The sequence below is a fragment of the Columba livia genome, chromosome 15 (genome assembly GCF_036013475.1).
Source record: "Columba livia isolate bColLiv1 breed racing homer chromosome 15, bColLiv1.pat.W.v2, whole genome shotgun sequence".
Taxonomy (NCBI): domain Eukaryota; kingdom Metazoa; phylum Chordata; class Aves; order Columbiformes; family Columbidae; genus Columba; species Columba livia.
The window spans coordinates 17013527-17032585 of record NC_088616.1 but is presented as its reverse complement, the minus strand read 5'-3'; the positions used below and the strand labels follow the sequence as shown (position 1 = coordinate 17032585).

Here is a 19059-nt window from a genome sequence, read left to right as displayed (position 1 = left end):
TATGTTTTATTCCCCAATTTCCGTGGCTGTGTTTAAAAGCATTATGCAATTTGCATCTTGTAACATGTATTATCTGTATCAAAGCTAAAAATACCAAGTCTATTGCCTCAGATACTTGCAGTGGTCGATAAATATTAAACCATATTGGTGTTTTCCTTGAAATACTACAGTAAAATGTATATTTAACAACTCTTCTTGCTTGTTAATGTCTTAGCTGCTGTTGGCAGTGTGCGAGAGGAATACGACGATAGGGACAAGCTGCCAGGGCGCTATGCTGCCCTCCATCACCAACGTCATCAACCTGGCTGACAGTCACGACAGAGCAGCGTTCGCCATGGTCACCCACGTCAAGCAGGAGCCTCGCGAAAGGGAGAACAGCGAATCCAAAGAGGAGGTAACGTGCAGAAAATACTGTGCTTACAGAAATCCTTTTGATGGAATACAGCTCTTCCTGGTTTCTCATCAAGTCGGTCTGGAGGATGTGTCCTGAGCTGATGTGCACAGATTGTTCTGTGTATCTTGTGTTTAATACATTGTAGTTGAGCCATGCGTGGGTTTCTCGGAACTTCCTTCATTTGAGCTGACCTTTACTACAGAACTATAGCAATTCTATATCTGAACCTGAGGAACTAGCAGAAATAAATAGTGAGACCTGAAATAAGTTGATTGGAGGGGTATTTTGTGTTTGTTTGGAAAAAAGCACAAGTGCTTAGGAAAAATCTGCACGTTGTTTGCTTCTGCATAGGATGTCGAAATAGACATCGAGTTGGCTCCGGGGGATCAGACCAGTACACCCAAAACGAAGGAGCTTTCCGAGAAGGACATTGGCAATCAGCTGCACATGCTGACCAACCGGCACGACAAGTTCCTTGACTCCCTTCGAGAGGTGAAGGTTGGTACGGGTCGGTTGTTCCTGGCTCCCCATGGTAATCCTCGGGCTTCAAACACACCTGACGTGCTTTTATTTTTTTCCTTTTTTGTCTGATTTTTTTTTTACTTCTTTTTAATGGCGACGTCTCTCATGATCTCGTGTGAGTTCTTACTTGCATAAAGTAAAAAATTCTTAAGCCTTCACCTAATTGCTGGTTGTTACTGTATCCCATTCCACCTGCAAGTGTGTTATAACCGTTCAGTTAAGGAAACAATGATGGCAAAGACCAGGTATAGGATCAAAAAAGTATATGGTATCTTAGGATTGAATAATTCACAAGAAGATAATTTGAGCTGAAAGCCATGTTGAAATCTCATGGTAGTAACAGTTCTATCCATTTTTTTTTAAATGGTTACAGTACTGATTCAGTCTCGATCCATGTGAAAATACAATTAAATTCTTGTTACAGTCATCTGTATTGCTGAAGGAAACATTGTTTTCATCTGTTGATCGGAAAAGGCATTTGCATTTCTGCGTAAACAACTGTATGACTGTGAACTGTTTTTCCATAGTATTAATTGTATTTTCCCCGTTGGTTTACATCTCTGTTTCTAGACGGGAGCGTTGCTGAGCGCCTTTGTGCAGCTGTGTCACATTTCTACACCATTGGCAGAGAAGACCTGGATTCAGCTCTTCTCACGACTTTGGAAAATCTTGTCTGACAGACAACAACATGTAAGAGTCTCCTCACAGATTGTCTTTGTGAATGACTCGTGTTCAGGAAAATGTGTTTGTGTGATCAATGACTCGTTCACTTGCTTTGAGAAGTTTGCCATTCTTTGTGAGCAGCGAATGCTGTATGCCTCTGTCAGTACGCCTTTTGAAGAAACAGGACCCTTCAATTTAAACAGAGAAATACACTTATCAAGTGATTGTTCCCTGCATTAACGAGATTTTTAGTCAAAATTCTCTAATTGAAGAATCTGAATGAGCAATGGTGATGTGTTTCCCCGTAGGCTCTAGCGGGTGAAATCAGCCCCTTCCTGTGCAGCGGCAGCCACCAGGTGCAGCGCGACTGCCAGCCCAGCGCCCTCAACTGCTTTGTGGAAGCCATGTCGCAGTGCGTGCCCCCCATTCCCATCAGACCCTGCGTCCTGAAGTACTTGGGTAAAACCCACAATCTCTGGTTCCGTTCTACGCTGATGCTGGAACATCAAGCCTTTGAAAAAGGACTGAGTCTGCAGATCAAGCCTAAACAGACAACAGAATTTTATGAGCAAGAAAGCATAACTCCTCCCCAACAGGTAGCGTTCTATTGGTTGAAATGCCTTATGAAATGTGAAGAGAACACGCAGTGACAGTATAGGACAATAATATCATAGAACCATTTAGGCTGGAGAAGTCCCTTAGGATCATTGAGTCCAGCCACAGACCCGACACTGCGAAGGCCACCACTAAAGCACGTCCCTAAGCGCCACGGCTGCGTGGCTTTTCAACACGTTCACTGGTGGTGACTCCAGCACATCCCCGGGCAGCCTGTGCCAGTGCCTGGCAGCCCTTCTGTCAAGAAATTGTTCCAGATATCCAATCTAAGCCTCCCCTGGCGCAACTTGAGGCTGTTGCCTCTTGTCCTATTGCTTGTTATCTGGGGACACTGACCCCACCTCACTACCACCTCCTTGTGGGTGCTTACAGAGAGCAAGAAGGTCTCCCCTCAGCCTCCTTTTCTCCAGGCTAAACAACACCTGTTGCTAGTTGCTTGCTTTCTAGATTTTTTTAAGAGAGTTCTTATCAACACTTTGCTATTTCCATGTCTTACTCAATTTTCTGCAGCGTAGAACGTGGTTTTGCTACCTGCTGTGCTTTATAAGGACAGCTTGACTGTGGAGAAATCTGTGTGCTTCACATTGTAGGAAATACTGGATTCCCTCGCCGAGCTCTACTCGTTGTTACAAGAGGAGGACATGTGGGCCGGGCTGTGGCAGAAGCGCTGTAAATTCCCGGAGACAGCAACAGCTATTGCCTATGAGCAACATGGCTTTTTCGAACAGGTAACGCCAGGGCTGTTAGAAACTGTTTGAGTAGTTCTGCTGTCAGGATGAATATTCTGGTCAGCAAGAAAATATTCTGAATATTAATAAACAACTTAGTCTTTTAACATAGTGCCCCAGCTGCTTTACTGGCTGAATTAGTTTAAGGCTGTGTCATACCCAGATAAGGTGAGAGTTTAGAGCACATCCCTCAGTCTAAAGCTGCCAAATATTGACGATATTCAGGAATGGCTTAACACACTTCACTTTTTTTTCCTAAACTTTGAATTTATAAAAGAATTTGTATAAAGAATCTATTTTTAAATAAAAGAATGTTCAGTTAATGTGGCTATAGCAAATGGAAGAATAAAGTGGTTTGGATTTTATTTAGGCACAGGAAACTTACGAAAAAGCAATGGAAAAGGCTAAAAAAGAGCATGAACGGAACAACGCTTCCCCGTCCATCTTCCCCGAGTACCAGCTTTGGGAAGATCACTGGATTCGGTAAGGCTCTAAAGCTCACGTAGAACAAGTGTAAACCCTGCAATCGAAGTAAAATACTCTGCTGGTTTAAAGCATTAGTTACGGGAATAAACGTGCTCGGGACTTAGCTCAGATACAAGGGCAACTTAAGGGAATAAAGCCCGCTATTCTTTACTCCCTTAACAGACCCTGAGAAGCGATCTGCCTGAAGTGCTGTACAAATGTAGTTTGCTATTGGTGGAACTGGAGCTAAGATTTGTTTTTCCGATTTAAAATGGCTGTTCTGGGAGACCCGAAATGCGGCTCTTCCCTGTTCACAGATCTCTGTGTTAGAACTGGGAATAAGTTCAAAAAAGGAAATCTTCCCATCTGGATAAAAGTTCTGCAGTGCTTGCAAAGCTGTTCATGGACAAACAAATATGCAGATAATATTCCAATACACAACATCTATAGTCACTTTTATTGAAATCTTTGTTTTTCGTCGCAGAATTGACACTGGTTTTGATTTTCTCAGTTGCTCCAAAGAACTGAATCAATGGGAACCTTTGACAGAATACGGCCAGTCCAAAGGTCACATAAATCCTTACTTGGTCCTGGAGTGCGCGTGGAGGGTCTCCAACTGGACTGCCATGAAGGAGGCTCTGGTGCAGGTGAGCGAGGGCGTCTTTCGCTCCTGTTTAGCGTCTTTGTCTGACTGCTGGCGTTTCTAAGCAGTCGGAGTCACGGTTCATTTCGCACACGGTGAGCTGCTCTTTGGAAGCTTTTCTCGGATGTCCCAGCTCAGCTGGGTGGTTTGGCCGTTGGGACACGTCATTGCAGCAGACGAGCTTGGCTCTCTTTTCTGTCTCTTTATAAGGCTGTACTATGTAAGGAATGCAGCCAGGACAGGTGAAGGACATGGTGTGTGGTAACAAGACATTGAACAGAAACAAACGCTTGCCACAGGAGTGTGTGCCAGCAGGGTACGCAGAGAGACTTAAAATGGGACCATTGCATGTGTATGGGATTACTTAAAATAACTCAATATTGAGGAGGGACTGTTTTTGTGATTAACACCTTTACAGGAACAAATTTCCTGTTTGTGAAAAGGACTAAAGTAAGAAAATACATCTGTTATCATCTCCCTGTCTGTGGGAAATGTAACTATGCTTCTGAGTGTAAAAGGACAAAAGGCCGTGGCCTCTGTTGCTCTTCCATAGCCTTTTTTTTTTTCATGGTAAGTAAAGTTGTTCACCTGTGATCAGTTAATGTAGAAACATAAACCAGATGCAGAACTGAAATCTGAAAGGTGAGAATACTGCAGTAAATCACAAGTGGAAAGGAGGCTGCTGATCTTCATGGCACCGTTGCTGTGTAGTGTGACATGACTGGAATTGTTCTGCTGGAGGTGCCAGAGTTCGGAATGAGGAGGTGAATTGCATATTTAAAATGAAGTGGTACTGACAAAGCTCTGGGTAGAGCCAGTTTTTTCGTATTACAGAGAGCGAGCTGAAGGAATTAGCGCCTGGCTTAATTGGGGTTTGTTGTTTCATCAGGAGTGTTCAAGTTTTGAACCACTATCTACCAGTTAAAAGTGAAATGTGTCAAGTTGACAGCTGACTGTTTAGTTTCATAATATTTGCAAAAGATAAACATGATTATGAAAAATGCTGAGAATCCCTTAATTCAAACACCTTGCAGGACTAAGTTCGTGTATACAGAATATCCTGACAGTGTGCTTCATTGTGACAGCTTAGTCTCACGTGATAAATATGCCGCGTTATGTGTCTCTTCTTCAAAATCAGCCTGAGCGTTACATGTTTTTAATGCAGCATGTTTGTTCTTCATGTTGTCAGAAGGGAAAAGAGGTGGAGACAATCAGTGTGCTTAGCTTTAAAAGCCAACTTATGCAAACGGTGAAAGTTGTTTAATAAGTTACATTGCGAATGGAATTTTTCACTATTAGTAATACCGATGGTTCAAATTAAGTAGGTGTCTCTAAAGATGGATTTTATCATTTTTTTCAGCCCATATGTGGCCAAATGTGTAAGTAGCAAGCTGCATATGCTGCCAAAATTATAGGTTATATTTACATTCACTTCTTTTGTTCTTACAACAATTGGTGGTTTTGCCTCCTATTTATGTAGGCAACTTCAGTGGCTCATTATAGAAGTAATATTATTTGAGAAACCTTTTAAAGCCTAAACCAAGAAATGCCTTGTGCAGTAAATGATAACCCCGAGTTCGAACAAAAGGAAGTAGGTGGCGTCTGGCAGGTCCTGGGTGTGGAGGGTTGCAGGGGTGACACCCCGAGCAGGGGTGACAGCCCGAGCAGGGGTGACACCCCGAGCAGGGGTGACAGCCGCGAGCGGCTGCTGGTGCGCGCGGGGGCACGGTGGAGTGCGTGTGCTCCGTGACGAGACCCGTACTGAGCGGCTGCGGACAAGTGCTGCTGAAGCCGTAAACGGAGCTCTCGTGGCTCCGCTCCGATTCTTGTAACGGTGTCAGGACACGTTTGCATAAATATTAAGATATGAAAGAATAATTGATTCTCTGCTGCTATACTCGCTACTCCAGTTTTATTGGTATTCTTTAACGTGACTGGCTTTTATCAAGTTCTATGGCTGATTCACAAGAGAAGTCAGAAAAGACAGCAAATGTGTATCGGTTTTCGTAAATCTTAGTGAAACATTTTAATAATCTACCTAATAAAGTTGAGCTATTAACGTAGCAAGTGGCCTCTGAGAGCACCCAGGACTCATTTCCGTTTGCTCACATGGCCGTTGTGGTTAACGATCCAGGAGATAACGTAATAAAGACAGAGATGATTTTCACAGTGTAAATGGAAAGTGCTACCTGGCAGTTTCTCTTTGCTGGCTCAGGCGTAGAAGTCAGTTGAGGATAACAGAACTAACAGTTGGCGGTTCAGGTACAGTGTATCAACGAGGGGATAATGCAGAGGGGTCGCTGTGTCGTGTGTCAGTCCGTAAAGGGTTTGGTGTAAAGCAGCAGAAAGAGAAGTGAGCGACTTCCAGAGCGAAGGCCTGCGGGGTCAGCTGGTGAGCGCTGGTGCGGGTTCGCTGTGAAATACTCCCTGAACCTGGTTGGTAGAGGCACTTTGCAGTTTCTAGTTGCTCTATTTCTACTGTTTGTGGATTTGAAGAAAACGGTGTAAGATTATTTTGTACCTGATTTTAGCACTGTGACCTTGCTTTGCACCTGTACTCAGGAGTTACTTCGACATAAATGGGATGGTCAGTTGTAGATGTCTCAAAAATTATTAACTGTTTATTCTCATAAACTTAGTAGTGTCCCAGAGCAGGCAGTTAGGAACTACAGTGCCAGCACAGTGTGCTGACGTAAAGGGACAGCATCCTTCCAGGGAGAAGTTGACATGACCTGATTTTGGAGGCAGCGCGCCTCATCTGCAGAGAAGCATCTTCTTTATTGACGCGGGGCGAGCGGGTTTGCGGTGTTTGTTTAATTTTTTAAAGTCTGCATTAGAGTACGAATAATCTCTACTAGGCTTGTGCCCGTTCCCTTGCAGGTGGAGCTGAGCTGTCCGAAGGAGATGGCGTGGAAAGTGAACATGTACAGAGGGTACCTGGCCATCTGCCACCCCGAGGAGCAGCAGCTGAACTTCATCGAGCGCCTGGTGGAGATGGCGAGCAGCCTGGCCATCCGGGAGTGGCGGAGGCTGCCGCACGTGGTCTCGCACGTTCACACCCCCCTTCTCCAGGTGAGAACGGAAAGTGGTTTATTGCCAGTTATCTTCCAGAAGCGGTTTTCAGGACTTCCAGTAACTGCGAGCATAAAATATTTTACTGTATGGTACTGATTGGTTTTTTGTAGTGGTATTTTTATGGTAAAAGTTGCAGAATGTGCATTTTGATTTGGATTCCTTTTAAAGTTGTTGTAGTTTACCTGAGTCCGTTCTGTTTGTGGCGTACTGAGGTAGCTCTTTAAATATTGATCAGGTGGCTCAGCCTTTTTTGTGGGCTAATGCACGATGCACTGCAGTACTTGGAGACCTTGGACATTCAGTGGGTTTTGAAGCAAAGTCCATTTTGGATGGATATATTACATTATGTTACTTGCAGAAGTGTTGAAATAACCACCTAAGTGTTCTTCTCAGTTAAACGTGTTAAATGTGGTATGGAATTTTGTCAACTCCAATGTATTGTTTTAAACTTTTTGGCCTCGAGATGCTTCCAGAAGCTTCTGGAGACTGAGCCTTGTGTCCTCTGATCTGTGTTGGACGGCTGCAGCCAGAGCGTGGCGTCAGTGGGGGGTCTGGACAGCATCGTTCCCTTGTCATTTAGGCCGTGTCCTTGCTTAGGTGTCCTGGTGGACGTGCGCCCGGTGGAGATGAGCTGCGGTCACTGGAGAGGGAACCCTTCGTCTCCAGGCAGGAATTCCGGAACAGCCGAGTGCAACGCGAGCTGCCGTTCCGTGAGGGGGATGCGTTTAGTGATGCGCTGCTCACAGGGCTCTGCACGGCCCTCGCCTGTAGGAACGCAGGGGCCCTGGCTTTCCGAGTAGTGTGTGATGTAGTGCCTCCTGTAACTCTGTCAGGATCAGCAGTTGTGCCCTGCGTGCCGTGCCCGGTGTGGTTCACGGGTAGCCGGATCCGCGTGGTCTGAGGTGCCTCTGCCGGAGCCACCGGCCCTGTGTGCACAGCTCAGACACCGGCCCAGAAGCTGCCGTTTTATAATGCAGGTTGATGCGTCAGGTGAAGTGAGTGGAGATTGAAGTTTACTTCAAACGGAGAGGAATTGTCCGTTAGATAGGTGCAATGTTTGCTTTGTGGAAGCTCTACCACTAGCAGGCTTCTCCATGAAATGAATTCTTCCTGCTCGGTCTTCACTGATATTTCCCGTTTTTCCTCCCCCAGACGGGCAGTGTCTGCAGCATGAAAGCATTAGTGCTGCGAAATGAAGTGTTTAAATGCTGTCAGATATCAATTAAAACAAGCTTTACAAATAATCTAATATGTATATATCCCTCCTGAAGAAATGATAAATCAGTCCATGACTGACGGAGGTACAAATGCAGCCGTGAATTTGCACTGCAGTAATTACTTTTTTTAATATCAGATAGTATGTGATTAAATACCTGTGAGAAAATTAAGTTTCTGTGATGAATGGGTGCAGGGTGAAGGTTAAGCTATTGTGAGAGCTGATACTGAGATGATTGTAGGAAAATATTACTGTGTTTAATTCATTTTGTTTCCAGAGATTTCACGCTGTAAATTTGGACTGCCTCTTTTTTTTTTCCCCTCCAAATAGTTATCTTATTTGGCTGATGAACAATGAATACAGCTGTTATCTGCCAAGAGGTAGCTTAGAGAATACTGCAGTGGTTTTATTGTGCTGCAGGTAATTGAATTCTGTTTGAGCTTCCGGGCCCATTCTGCGGGCGGTTGGTGAGCGGTGGCTGCTGCCCGCAGTGGGCTGGAGGCCGCTGCCCCCTTGCTTTGCTCCTCCGTCACTGGAGCGTGGTGCGTGACACTGCACAACCGTCCTGACCTCAAGAGCTTCCCAAAGCGGAGGTGTTCGCAGAGTATCCTCAGCCTTCCGGAGCACACAGGCTGTGTTTCTGTACATCCAGGTTTCTATCAAGGGGTTGGATCAGGCTCAGGGCATTTCCACTAGGAAGTTCTGTTAAAAGCTTTGATCTGTATTTCTTCAAAGTTCTGTTTAAATTTTTGTTTAAAGTCCATATATTTACTTGATCCTTGTCTTTAGCACACCGTATACATATTTACTTGTGCTTTCCTGTGATTAGGGTTGACGTAGTAAGTTCAAACCTGTATGCTAGAGTTGAATTCTAACTTGTGGTTTTATTTAGAAGTGTGTGGGGTAAGGATTGACACGTCTTTCCTTGATAGCATATATATCTTAGTTGCAAGCTAAATCTAGCAAGCAAACCCATAGCATTATAGGAAGAACACAGAAATGTCTGTTTGCAAGCAGATGATGTTGGGTGTCCAGGTTTTGTCGGAGTGAGGCCTGCGCGGAGTGACACTCGTACCCACCCCTGGAGAGCTCAGGTCACGCAGGGACTTGTGCACGCGTGTAAGGAAGGACTTCATGTCACCCTTATTGGTTTTTTAATAATTTGTTTGTTTATTAAGACTAGCAACCCATTGGTGTAAATTCTGTGGATGAATTCACCATTTCAATTAATGACTAAGGTGTTTCCTATTTTGTCATTGGTTAGACTGGCTAAAGGTCATTTATGCAACTAATAGAGAGGTCCCTAAACCAGCATAAATAGTTTCGTCTTGATCATTTAAAGGTGGCATCATTCCTAGAGATCTTTTTCTAACAGTGAAATGGGCCAGTTTGTTGCACTATCCTTCATGAAAATTTATATTGTTTGATGGTTTCTAGGCAGCACAGCAAATAATTGAACTTCAAGAAGCAGCCCAAATAAATGCAGGATTGCAACCAACAAATCTGGGGAGGAACAACAGCTTGCATGATATGAAGACTGTTGTGAAGACGTGGAGGAACAGGTTACCCATCGTGTCGGACGATTTATCCCACTGGAGCAGCATTTTCATGTGGAGACAACATCATTACCAGGGTAAAACTGCCTGGTCCAGCATGCATTCATCATGTAATTTTCCAGACAACACGTAGTTTGAAATAAGTTGTTATTCTTTTTATTTAAACATACAAAGATGCTATTGGTTTTGACAAGCATTTGTTTTTTATTCTATTTCCATTCAAGTGTTTCATTATCTTAAGTCATCATTTCGTATGTATTGCTGTGCAAGATATTGCTGCATATATAATTTCATTTACAATGACAGACATTTCATGTGTTGTTTCTAGCCATTGTGACTGCGTATGAAAATAGCTCTCAGCACGATCCCAGTTCCAATAACGCGATGTTGGGAGTTCATGCTTCTGCATCGGCAATTATCCAGTATGGAAAGATCGCTCGGAAACAGGGGCTGGTGAACGTGGCTCTGGATATTCTGAGTCGCATTCATACGATTCCAACCGTGCCCATTGTGGATTGCTTCCAGAAGATTCGCCAGCAAGTGAAATGTTACCTTCAGCTGGCCGGAGTCATGGGCAAGAACGAATGCATGCAGGTACGGCAGCGCCGTCTGAAGCTCTTGGTGGAACTGGAGGATCACGGGGAGCACCAGTAAACTGCCTGTGTACACAGCAGGCTCTCAGATTTGCTGGCCGTGTTACACCATGCCCAGAGTGTTGTTTTAAGCAGTGCTGTTAGTCAAAAGCAGTCTCTGTCCTCCTTGGACTGAATATCTGACAAAGTAGCTGGATAGAAACCAAAGTGGAAATATGTGGGTCTTTTTAATTTTACAAGATAGGTAAATGGGAGGAACTTGGAAGATGATATGATTTACAATAGGAAGAAATGATACTGTTGCAAAACTAAATGGAGCTCTAAGGCACTTTGGAGCGTGACTCAGCGCGGGATGCTGGCACACTGAACTGAAATCTGTAGGCAAACTCCACTGATGTATGATTGTAAGGCCAGCAAACTGGGACCGTATAATGATAACATAATATAACATAACATAAAAGACAAGGTGGAAAAGATAACCCATCACCTGATGAATATTGCCTATAGTATGTAGTGATTTTGCATAGACCAGTGGAAACGTAAAATTGTTGTCAGTCCAAATTTTTTTAAAATGAAAATTAAATGCTAGAAACTCACGTTATTTAAATGTCAGGATAATATTTTGCCTATTTTTATGGCACTTTTGTTTTAATGAAAGCTTCCATTGTAGAAGGCTTTTCTCACTAAGGTGTATTTGACAGGGCCTTGAGGTCATTGAATCAACCAATCTGAAGTACTTCACCAAGGAGATGACCGCGGAGTTCTATGCGTTGAAGGGCATGTTCTTGGCGCAGATCAACAAGTGAGTATGCTGCCTGGCACCGGCTGCTGCTGGCAAGGATGCAGCTCAAGTTTTTCACCACAGTACTCGAGCAGGAAAGTTCTTCCACATGTTTGTACCAGCCTAGAATTGTCACAACCATATAAGAAAGAAAAGGTATATGCGAGAGTTCCTTTGCAGTTTGAAGAGGTAATGGCTGCTCATATTCCCAAGTATTGTAGAAAAAAGCTGGTTAGAGCAAATGTTGCGCCAGTTCTTGTTAAAAACGTTTGATATCTGAAGGGTGGGACAGGAGGGGACGGGGAGAACAGGCTTGGCCAAAGCTTGCAGATTAAGATACTTCTTTTTTTCCTCCCTTGGTCCCGTGAGCATTTAGTTCAACAAACTGATGTCCGACTGACGTCTTGGTGTAACTGTCAAATGGAGGTGCCTTTAGTTATATTCTTAATGTAAATATCACATAGAAAACCACAGAGAACGCAAGTTCAGTCTAGAAGCTCCGAGCTGCTCCAGCATTAGCTGACCTTTTTGTTTCTCTGATTTGTTTCGTTGCTCATTGTATACGTCACACGTGTGGCTGCAGCTGGTCAGGCACAGGAGGGTGTGTGCGGGCACGGTCCGTAGCGCTGACACAGCTCCGGCGTGTCCTGCCGTGTGGAAAGCAGCACTGGTTGGATGGCTGGATTGGAAAGGCTGGTGTGCTGTGCATTGGAGACGTCTTGCACTGAGTGGTTCAACACCGAGGTGCAAGCCTTGCGTTCACACACCTGCTGCTCTCAGAGTTTTGCTGTATGCTGGCGGGCAGCTAACCGTTTGGAGGAAGATCTCTCTTTAATTCAGTGAAAAAAGCCATCTCAGCTGTCAAATTTCATTCAATGAGGCCAAAAAAACCCTCTTCAGATTTCCACAGCTTTCAGTACGGGTGGTATTTAATGGCAGTATTGCTACCTGTTATGTATGGGTGGAATTATTGCTTTGCCGCTACATTGTGGACACTTAGGGAATGAAATCCATCAGCTGGTAAGCTGTACACAGCAACCTCACGTAGCAATTTAAGTCAGGAAATGATGAATATCTTCTTCTGTGGTTACAAGAGAGAATTTTAAATAGGCAGAATGTAATTACTTTGATGGAAAGCACAATGGACTATTTTTTTTGGCCATAAGGAAGCTTAGTTTCAGCTGAGGTGTGAAGAGAGGGAAGTGTACCTTGCCCCCGTCTTTTTTTATGATTATTTTTTTTAATTCATGCAAGTGAAATGAAAGGCAACTCAACTATCTCTAGTACTTCTTTCAGGATAGAATGCGTAAAGGCTTCTATTTCACGCGTGGTTCTGTTGTACTTACAGCTTCTCAGTCTTACCAAAGCACGCGTGCAGGGTAGGCAGGGCAGTGCGGGTCAGCAGTCGGGGAGGTCGCCCTTAGGAACACTCTTGAAGCCGATACCCCGGTGTCACGCTGCTCCCGCGGCTCCCCGTGCTGCCCGTCCGCGGCGCAGGGGATAGAAACCGTTGGAAAGAAGTCGTCACGGGTGTCAGGAGTGATGGATTGCAGAGAGCGAGAAACGAAAACCAGCGCAAATGTCCCCTTTTCGTAAAAGGGAAGGAGAGATACGAAGTCATCCATCAGGCTGCTGCTGCGTTGGTCACTTCAACACCTCCACCTAGGGTGCAGAAAGCCCCTGACGGCGAGTAACCTATTTGTGTGCCATAAAATCTAATGCATACTTTGATAGACTTAAACCCTCAGTCAGACAAGCATTGTGTTATTTCAGTGGGGTTCATCTCAATGCTTATTCTGTAAGCGAGAAGTGAGGCACTTTCTGTTAATAAGGAATCTTGGAACGTTTATATTTCTTCATTTCAGTAAAGCGTATGTGAGTTTTCTCTTCCTGCAAAGTTACGCAGACTCAAGGGCCGTATGTATATCAGGGTGAATCGTGCCGAATTCTGGGCTGGGATCACTTGAGGAAACCCGGAGAAAACAGAAGGCTCTAACCAATGATTGTCTGGTTACCAGGAACTGTGAGATTAACCGTAATATTCCTTCCATTTTCCTGCTGAAAAATAAACTGTTAAAGCTGTGGGGATGAGGAACCAGCTTCTTCCAGATACTGTTGGCTGCAGATCTTCTCATGACCTTGGTGGGAGAACAGTCCTTTAAAAGACAGCAGATGGAACACTTGCCCAGTGTCGCTTCTGCTTCCTCCCTTTTCTGCTCAGCAGGGAAGCACTTTTTAATGCATTTGCTCCTGCTGTTCTTGTGTTCCATGTGTTCTTTATCCCAGTGTCCTCCCCGTGTTGCACTTGCAGCATGCTGGAACGTGTTTTTAGTGGGTTTTTCAGGGAGAATCTGGAGATCTTGGACATTTATGCAGTTGTTCTCATTATGCAGCATTTGGTTTCATGGGTGCTGAACTTAAGGAAAACTAAGACAAAACCATCACAAGAGGCCTTTCTGGAGAACTTAGTGGAAAAAAGCCATTGAGTATTAAGAAAGTAATTGAGTGCCCTGTCAGAAATGTGACTCTCAAATAATGTAGTAACTTTTTGTTAGTATAAGTAATATTTCTCCCGGTCACAATGCAGGTCTGAAGAAGCGAACAAAGCGTTTTCCGCAGCGGTGCAGATGCACGACGTGCTGGTGAAAGCGTGGGCCATGTGGGGCGATTACCTGGAGAACATCTTTGTGAAGGAGCGGCAGCTGCACCTGGGAGTCTCTGCCATCACCTGCTACCTGCATGCCTGTCGCCACCAGAACGAGAGCAAATCCAGGAAGTACCTGGCAAAGGTAACATCTCCGTGTCGAAAAAGAACTGGAGCTCCACGGCTTCGGAAAAGGCTGGGATGATATCCAGTGCCCAGACCGGTGCAATGAGAGAAATGGCAGTGACTGATGGAAAACTGTGATGTGGGTGGGAGGTTTGCATACGGTTACGTGTAACTCGTCGGGGAGTTTTCTGTAGGTTTCTCTCTTTGTGGGAGAAAAGGGGTCAGATCCCATCCAGCACTCGGACTGCACGATGCAGGGAAATAGCTGCAGGAAGGCGTCGCATCCTTTGGTGCTTTAACATAACTTGATGTTTGTTTATCATTACTATGGATAATTCATAGTAACTTTTACTTCAGTATTGTATTATATGCCAAATGAGCCTTTTCTGTAGATTTTTACTCTAATTCAGGAGAGTTTCAGCCAAAGCTCTTTGTTTTATGTATTTGTCAATTCAGAGATATTTACTTTAATTTCTCTCATGATGAAAGTTTAAAATGATAGCAGACTCTGCAGTACAATCTGTTTTGAATATGAAACACAGCAAACATTTTCGTAGATGAAAGGTGGCGTCCATAGCACTCTAAAGTGTATTGTTATCCTTGCCTGCTTGCCAAACTGTTAGTCATTTTAAGTCAGCACTTAATAGATTTGCATTTAAATTAAATTGTAGAAAAGATATAATTGGGGTGGACAGTTAAAATAATGAAAAACACTCAAAGAAATACTCAAGTTCTTGCATCGGAGTTAATTTATCTGCATAGCAGAATTTAGGTTCTGCAAACATGCCTCATTTTCCACCCACCCCCCAGCCAAAAACTCAAAGAATTTGTGGAATGCTTTTATGTTCGCTGCCTTTCTTCTGGCTTCTTTCCTAGCAAGTAGTAAACTTGTATTTCTTACATCCTTTAAATATGATTTTTACGGGAAGGAATGGCGTTGGCCGGGCATAGCGAGTGTAAGTTCTTGTGTCAGAGGAAACTTGAGCACGTGCAAGGACTCCACTACCGTATTAATAAAATACCTGCGGTGTTTGTGCATCGTACTGATTGATGTGTCTTGAATGTAAGGCCTGAGATGTCCTCTTGATTGTCCTCAGGTGCTTTGGCTGCTGAGTTTCGATGACGACAAGAACACGCTGGCGGACGCGGTGGACAAGTACTGCATCGGCGTGCCCCCCATCCAGTGGCTGGCCTGGATCCCGCAGCTGCTGACGTGCCTGGTGGGCTCGGAGGGCAAGCTGCTGCTGAACCTCATCAGCCAGGTGCGCAGCAGGGCGCTCGTTCTTCGCTGCCTCTAAGCTTTGTTTTCAAAATGAGCCACAAATATTTTTCAAAGCAAATTAAGTAAAATACTATTGATTGCAGCTGTTGAGGAGTTTAAAAATGATAAGTAGAATATTTTAAATTTCACAGTGAGCGTTGCTTAATGAGATTAAATCCAGTGAAATTGTGTGCCATATGTGCATGGGGCGTTATAGCTTTCCCTCTGGAATTCTGTGTATTACATATTTATGAACATTATAGAACACATTTAGAAATATATAGTTAAGTGCTTGTAATGTAGGAGTAGGGATAAATAATTGTTAGCTTTAGTGACTAAAGGGCAAACTATTTCATTAGGGCTTTGGTTTTTATTGGACTTGATTTTAAAAAGCAGGGCGCTGTCTGTCCCCATCAGGAGTCTTTGCCAGGGGCTTTTTGCAGGCCGGGGACCATGGCCCTGCTCACTTCATGTGGTCATTCTTCCTCTCCTTCCACCCCTGCATTTCGAGATGTGGACCTGATCATCTGTGTGGGTCCCTCCAACTCGGGATATTCTATGAGTCTGTGATATCCAGCTTCTTTTATACTGTCCCTTTCAAGTCTCTGAGAATGTGTGTTTCTGTAGGGAGAGATTATGCACATGTGCTTGCTGTGTACATAAATCTAGATGAGCATGCGTGTGCACATGTATACATGTTTCCTTCCCTCTCGCTCCATGAAATTAAAATGAAACTTGGAAGAAGAGACGGTGCACCTGAGCAGCTTACCAAAGCAAACTATCTGTGGCTACGTTTCTGGTGTATATGGCTTGGTGTTGGTTTAAAACAGCAGTCTGCTCATGTCTCCTGACAGCCGACAGCCAAAGCTCATTTCGAGGAGCTGTAGACACTTTCCCTTTGTTGAGGTCTGTATACAGTTTTAGAACTGATTGGGTGCTTGGCAGTCCTGCTGTCGTTGGGGCCCAAGCTCATTGGGAGCACAGATGGTTTTGTTTATCTTGCCTTTAAACTTCAAGTCCATGAAGGAATATGAAAGAAAAAACCGTGACATTTTCTGTGTTACTAATTTAGAACTTCAGTGTGCAGAAGTACTAGAACCTACACCTTACAATTCTCCTCAAATAATTTACTCTTGACTTGCAGCATGAAGCGTATGTGTCAGGCCAGTAATCTGCCAGAAATATCACATTACTGAGCACTGAGGTGCCACTGCAAAATCTCCACTGCTTACCATCCCCATTTGGGTGGAGGAAGAATCAGTGCTTCAGTGAACTTGTGCCTGCAGAAACCTCTGACCACGTCTGAGATGTGCTCTATCCTGGGTGGTACTTAGACACATGGTTTCTGTAGTAGATACTGAGATGTGCAGATTTTAAAGGGGATGCTGAATGTTAATATCTCTTTTTTCTTTTTAATGGAAGCCATCAAATGTGTTTTGTTTTGGGGTGAGACTGGTGTCCTCTTACATTAAGTGCCTCATTTAGGAGTAAAGTTACTCTCTAATGGGCCTTCTTATCCATATGGCGGGGCTCGCTGGGAACTGTGGCCTCACTGAAAGCCTAACCGCTGTCATCATGTCCATTTTCTGCCATTCTGTGCGTCAGTAAGATCCTGGAGCCTGCCCAGCTGGTCCTCTGGCATTATGCTGCTGTCAGGTTTATTAGGCAATATGATCTGGAAGCCCTAATTAGTTAATACCTTAGCAGCGTGTGCAGGGAGTTACCATTTAATCCTCTTTGGGTTTCTGTTACTGAAGGAATCCTTAATTTCTTAGTTTTCCATAAGGTGCTATGTAGCACAAGGAGCCGGTTGTTACTGAACCGCACTCGTTTCCCAAGGGACGCCGCGTGTGCGGCTCTGATCCACGGTCAGGTTCCGTCCTGAGAGCCGTGTGCGTGTGTCTCTCCGCACAGGTGGGCAGAGTCTATCCCCAGGCCGTGTACTTCCCCATCAGGACCCTGTATCTGACGCTGAAGATCGAGCAGCGGGAGCGCTACAAGAGCGGTGAGCCTCTGCCCAGCCGCTGCTCGGGCTCTTTGTCACTTGCTACTTGGAGTTTCACCTCATTTTACTGGGAACGCGGTTTCTCTAGAAATCGTACCAACTTGTCGAGGCCAAGGAAAGAAATATTGATAAACTTTGTTTTCATTCGTCTGTTCCTATGAAATTAGATCTACAGATGGCTTGAGCTGTCTTGAATGAAATATTCACCAATAGTTTAATCTCCTTCATTCTTATATCACCTTATTTATTGAGAATCACATGTTCTTACTGGATTTTCACCTTTAAAAATTGGTGGAGAGGTAGAAAATTCCTGGATTACCGATACAGAAGAGCATCGTAGTGTTCTAAGATGTTCCAGTCTAATTTGGATTAAAAGCACAAATCATGGGATATTCAGTTTCTTTCCAAGGCTGTCAAACTTTTAAAAATAATTTAACACAAGGTGAATACTCTGTCCTTCTCCACAATAACTTCTTATGGTGAATTTCCAAGTAAGTAAAATCCTATTTGGAATTGTTATGTCAATGATTCCCCAGAGTTAAATTCTCCTTTTGTTGTGCGTAATTTCCGGGGAGTCCCAGGAGAGCAGCTTGGGGAACTCCACCTGAGCTGCGTCAAAGTGTGTTGAGAAGGACGTGCAAGCCCCGCGGAGCTGGTCCAGAGCACAATGACGGACGGGACGGGACGGGACGGGACGCTCCTTTGGAGGAGCAGGAGGTGCCCGTGTACCACGGCACTTCACTGCGCTCACGTCCAGTGACGGGGGTTTCTGTGCCGAATTCGTGATGTTGCCACATGCGCGTTTAGAGAGAACCAGGAGAACGTTTTCCTGCGGGTTCTGCCACAGTCTGCTCCCGTTGCTGGTTGGGGTGTGAGGCAGGGGGTGTCCTCTGAGAGAGCACAACTCGGCTGGGTCACCGAGGAGCTTGTACTGAAATGACACCCAGCCGTGATGCGTGTGTTGCACCAGCATGTTCATCCTGCAGTCAGGCGTGAGAGGTCTCCCCAAAAGGAGGGGAGCAAAACCCCCATGATGTAGATAATTTGATCCTGTGGTGAACCATGTCAGCTACTTCTGGAGCATGGTTTGGTGATGTGAACGCCAAGGCTACACCTCCCGCCTGTTTGTACGCAGTGTTTCTGTTGCTCTGAGTTTGAAGTCTGGACCCCTGAACGGCATTCGGAGCAGAGTGTTTGCTTTCAAAAACATAATTCTTTCTAAACCACACAATTTTTCTCAATTGTTTTGAAATTCAGTAGGTAAAACATGACTAATACTTAAAGCAAATCCAGAGCACATTCTTGGATCAATTTATTTCGTGCAGGCATCTCCCAAGTTCTAATACTTTTAAATGTCCCCGTTGCAGACTCGGGGCAGCAGCAGCCGAGCTCGGTTGGCAGCCAGTCGCACTCCGCCTCAGACCCCGGGCCCATCAGGGCCACCGCGCCCATGTGGCGCTGCAGCAGGATCATGCACATGCAGCGGGAACTGCACCCGACGCTCCTGTCCTCTCTGGAGGGCATCGTGGACCAGATGGTCTGGTTCAGGGAGAACTGGCACGAAGAGGTACTTGACTTGAGTACGCTTTCATATGTATAATACGTATCGTCCGAGGAAAAGTTAACTGCAAAATATTTATCTAGAATGATCTTTCAATATTAAAACATAACTATTTGTTTTGATTGGTAAACTGATTTATTTGTAGAACTGATTGTCCTGATTGGAGTTTTAAGGAGCTTGGTTATTTCTGGAAGAAATACAGAGGTTTCCC

General features: G+C 44.6%; 1 protein-coding gene across 11 annotated transcripts in view; it reads left to right on the top strand.

Moving 5' to 3' along the window:
* TRRAP (transformation/transcription domain associated protein) overlaps positions 1–19059 on the top strand; it is a 72527-nt gene that overhangs the window by 41590 nt on the left and 11878 nt on the right. For 7 of the 11 annotated variants that reach the window (XM_065031586.1, XM_065031595.1, XM_065031590.1 and 4 more), the window contains exons 51-65: positions 215–394; positions 746–892; positions 1487–1606; positions 1888–2175; positions 2785–2922; positions 3293–3405; positions 3899–4034; positions 6911–7102; positions 9759–9987; positions 10206–10471; positions 11172–11272; positions 13839–14040; positions 15119–15283; positions 17197–17287; positions 18655–18854. In XM_065031586.1, coding sequence (XP_064887658.1) covers positions 215–394; positions 746–892; positions 1487–1606; positions 1888–2175; positions 2785–2922; positions 3293–3405; positions 3899–4034; positions 6911–7102; positions 9759–9987; positions 10206–10471; positions 11172–11272; positions 13839–14040; positions 15119–15283; positions 17197–17287; positions 18655–18854 — 2568 coding nt within the window. The remainder of the gene's footprint in view (positions 1–214; positions 395–745; positions 893–1486; positions 1607–1887; positions 2176–2784; positions 2923–3292; positions 3406–3898; positions 4035–6910; positions 7103–9758; positions 9988–10205; positions 10472–11171; positions 11273–13838; positions 14041–15118; positions 15284–17196; positions 17288–18654; positions 18855–19059) is intronic. The other 4 variants (XM_065031594.1, XM_065031593.1, XM_065031592.1 and 1 more) reach the window with 1 other exon arrangement.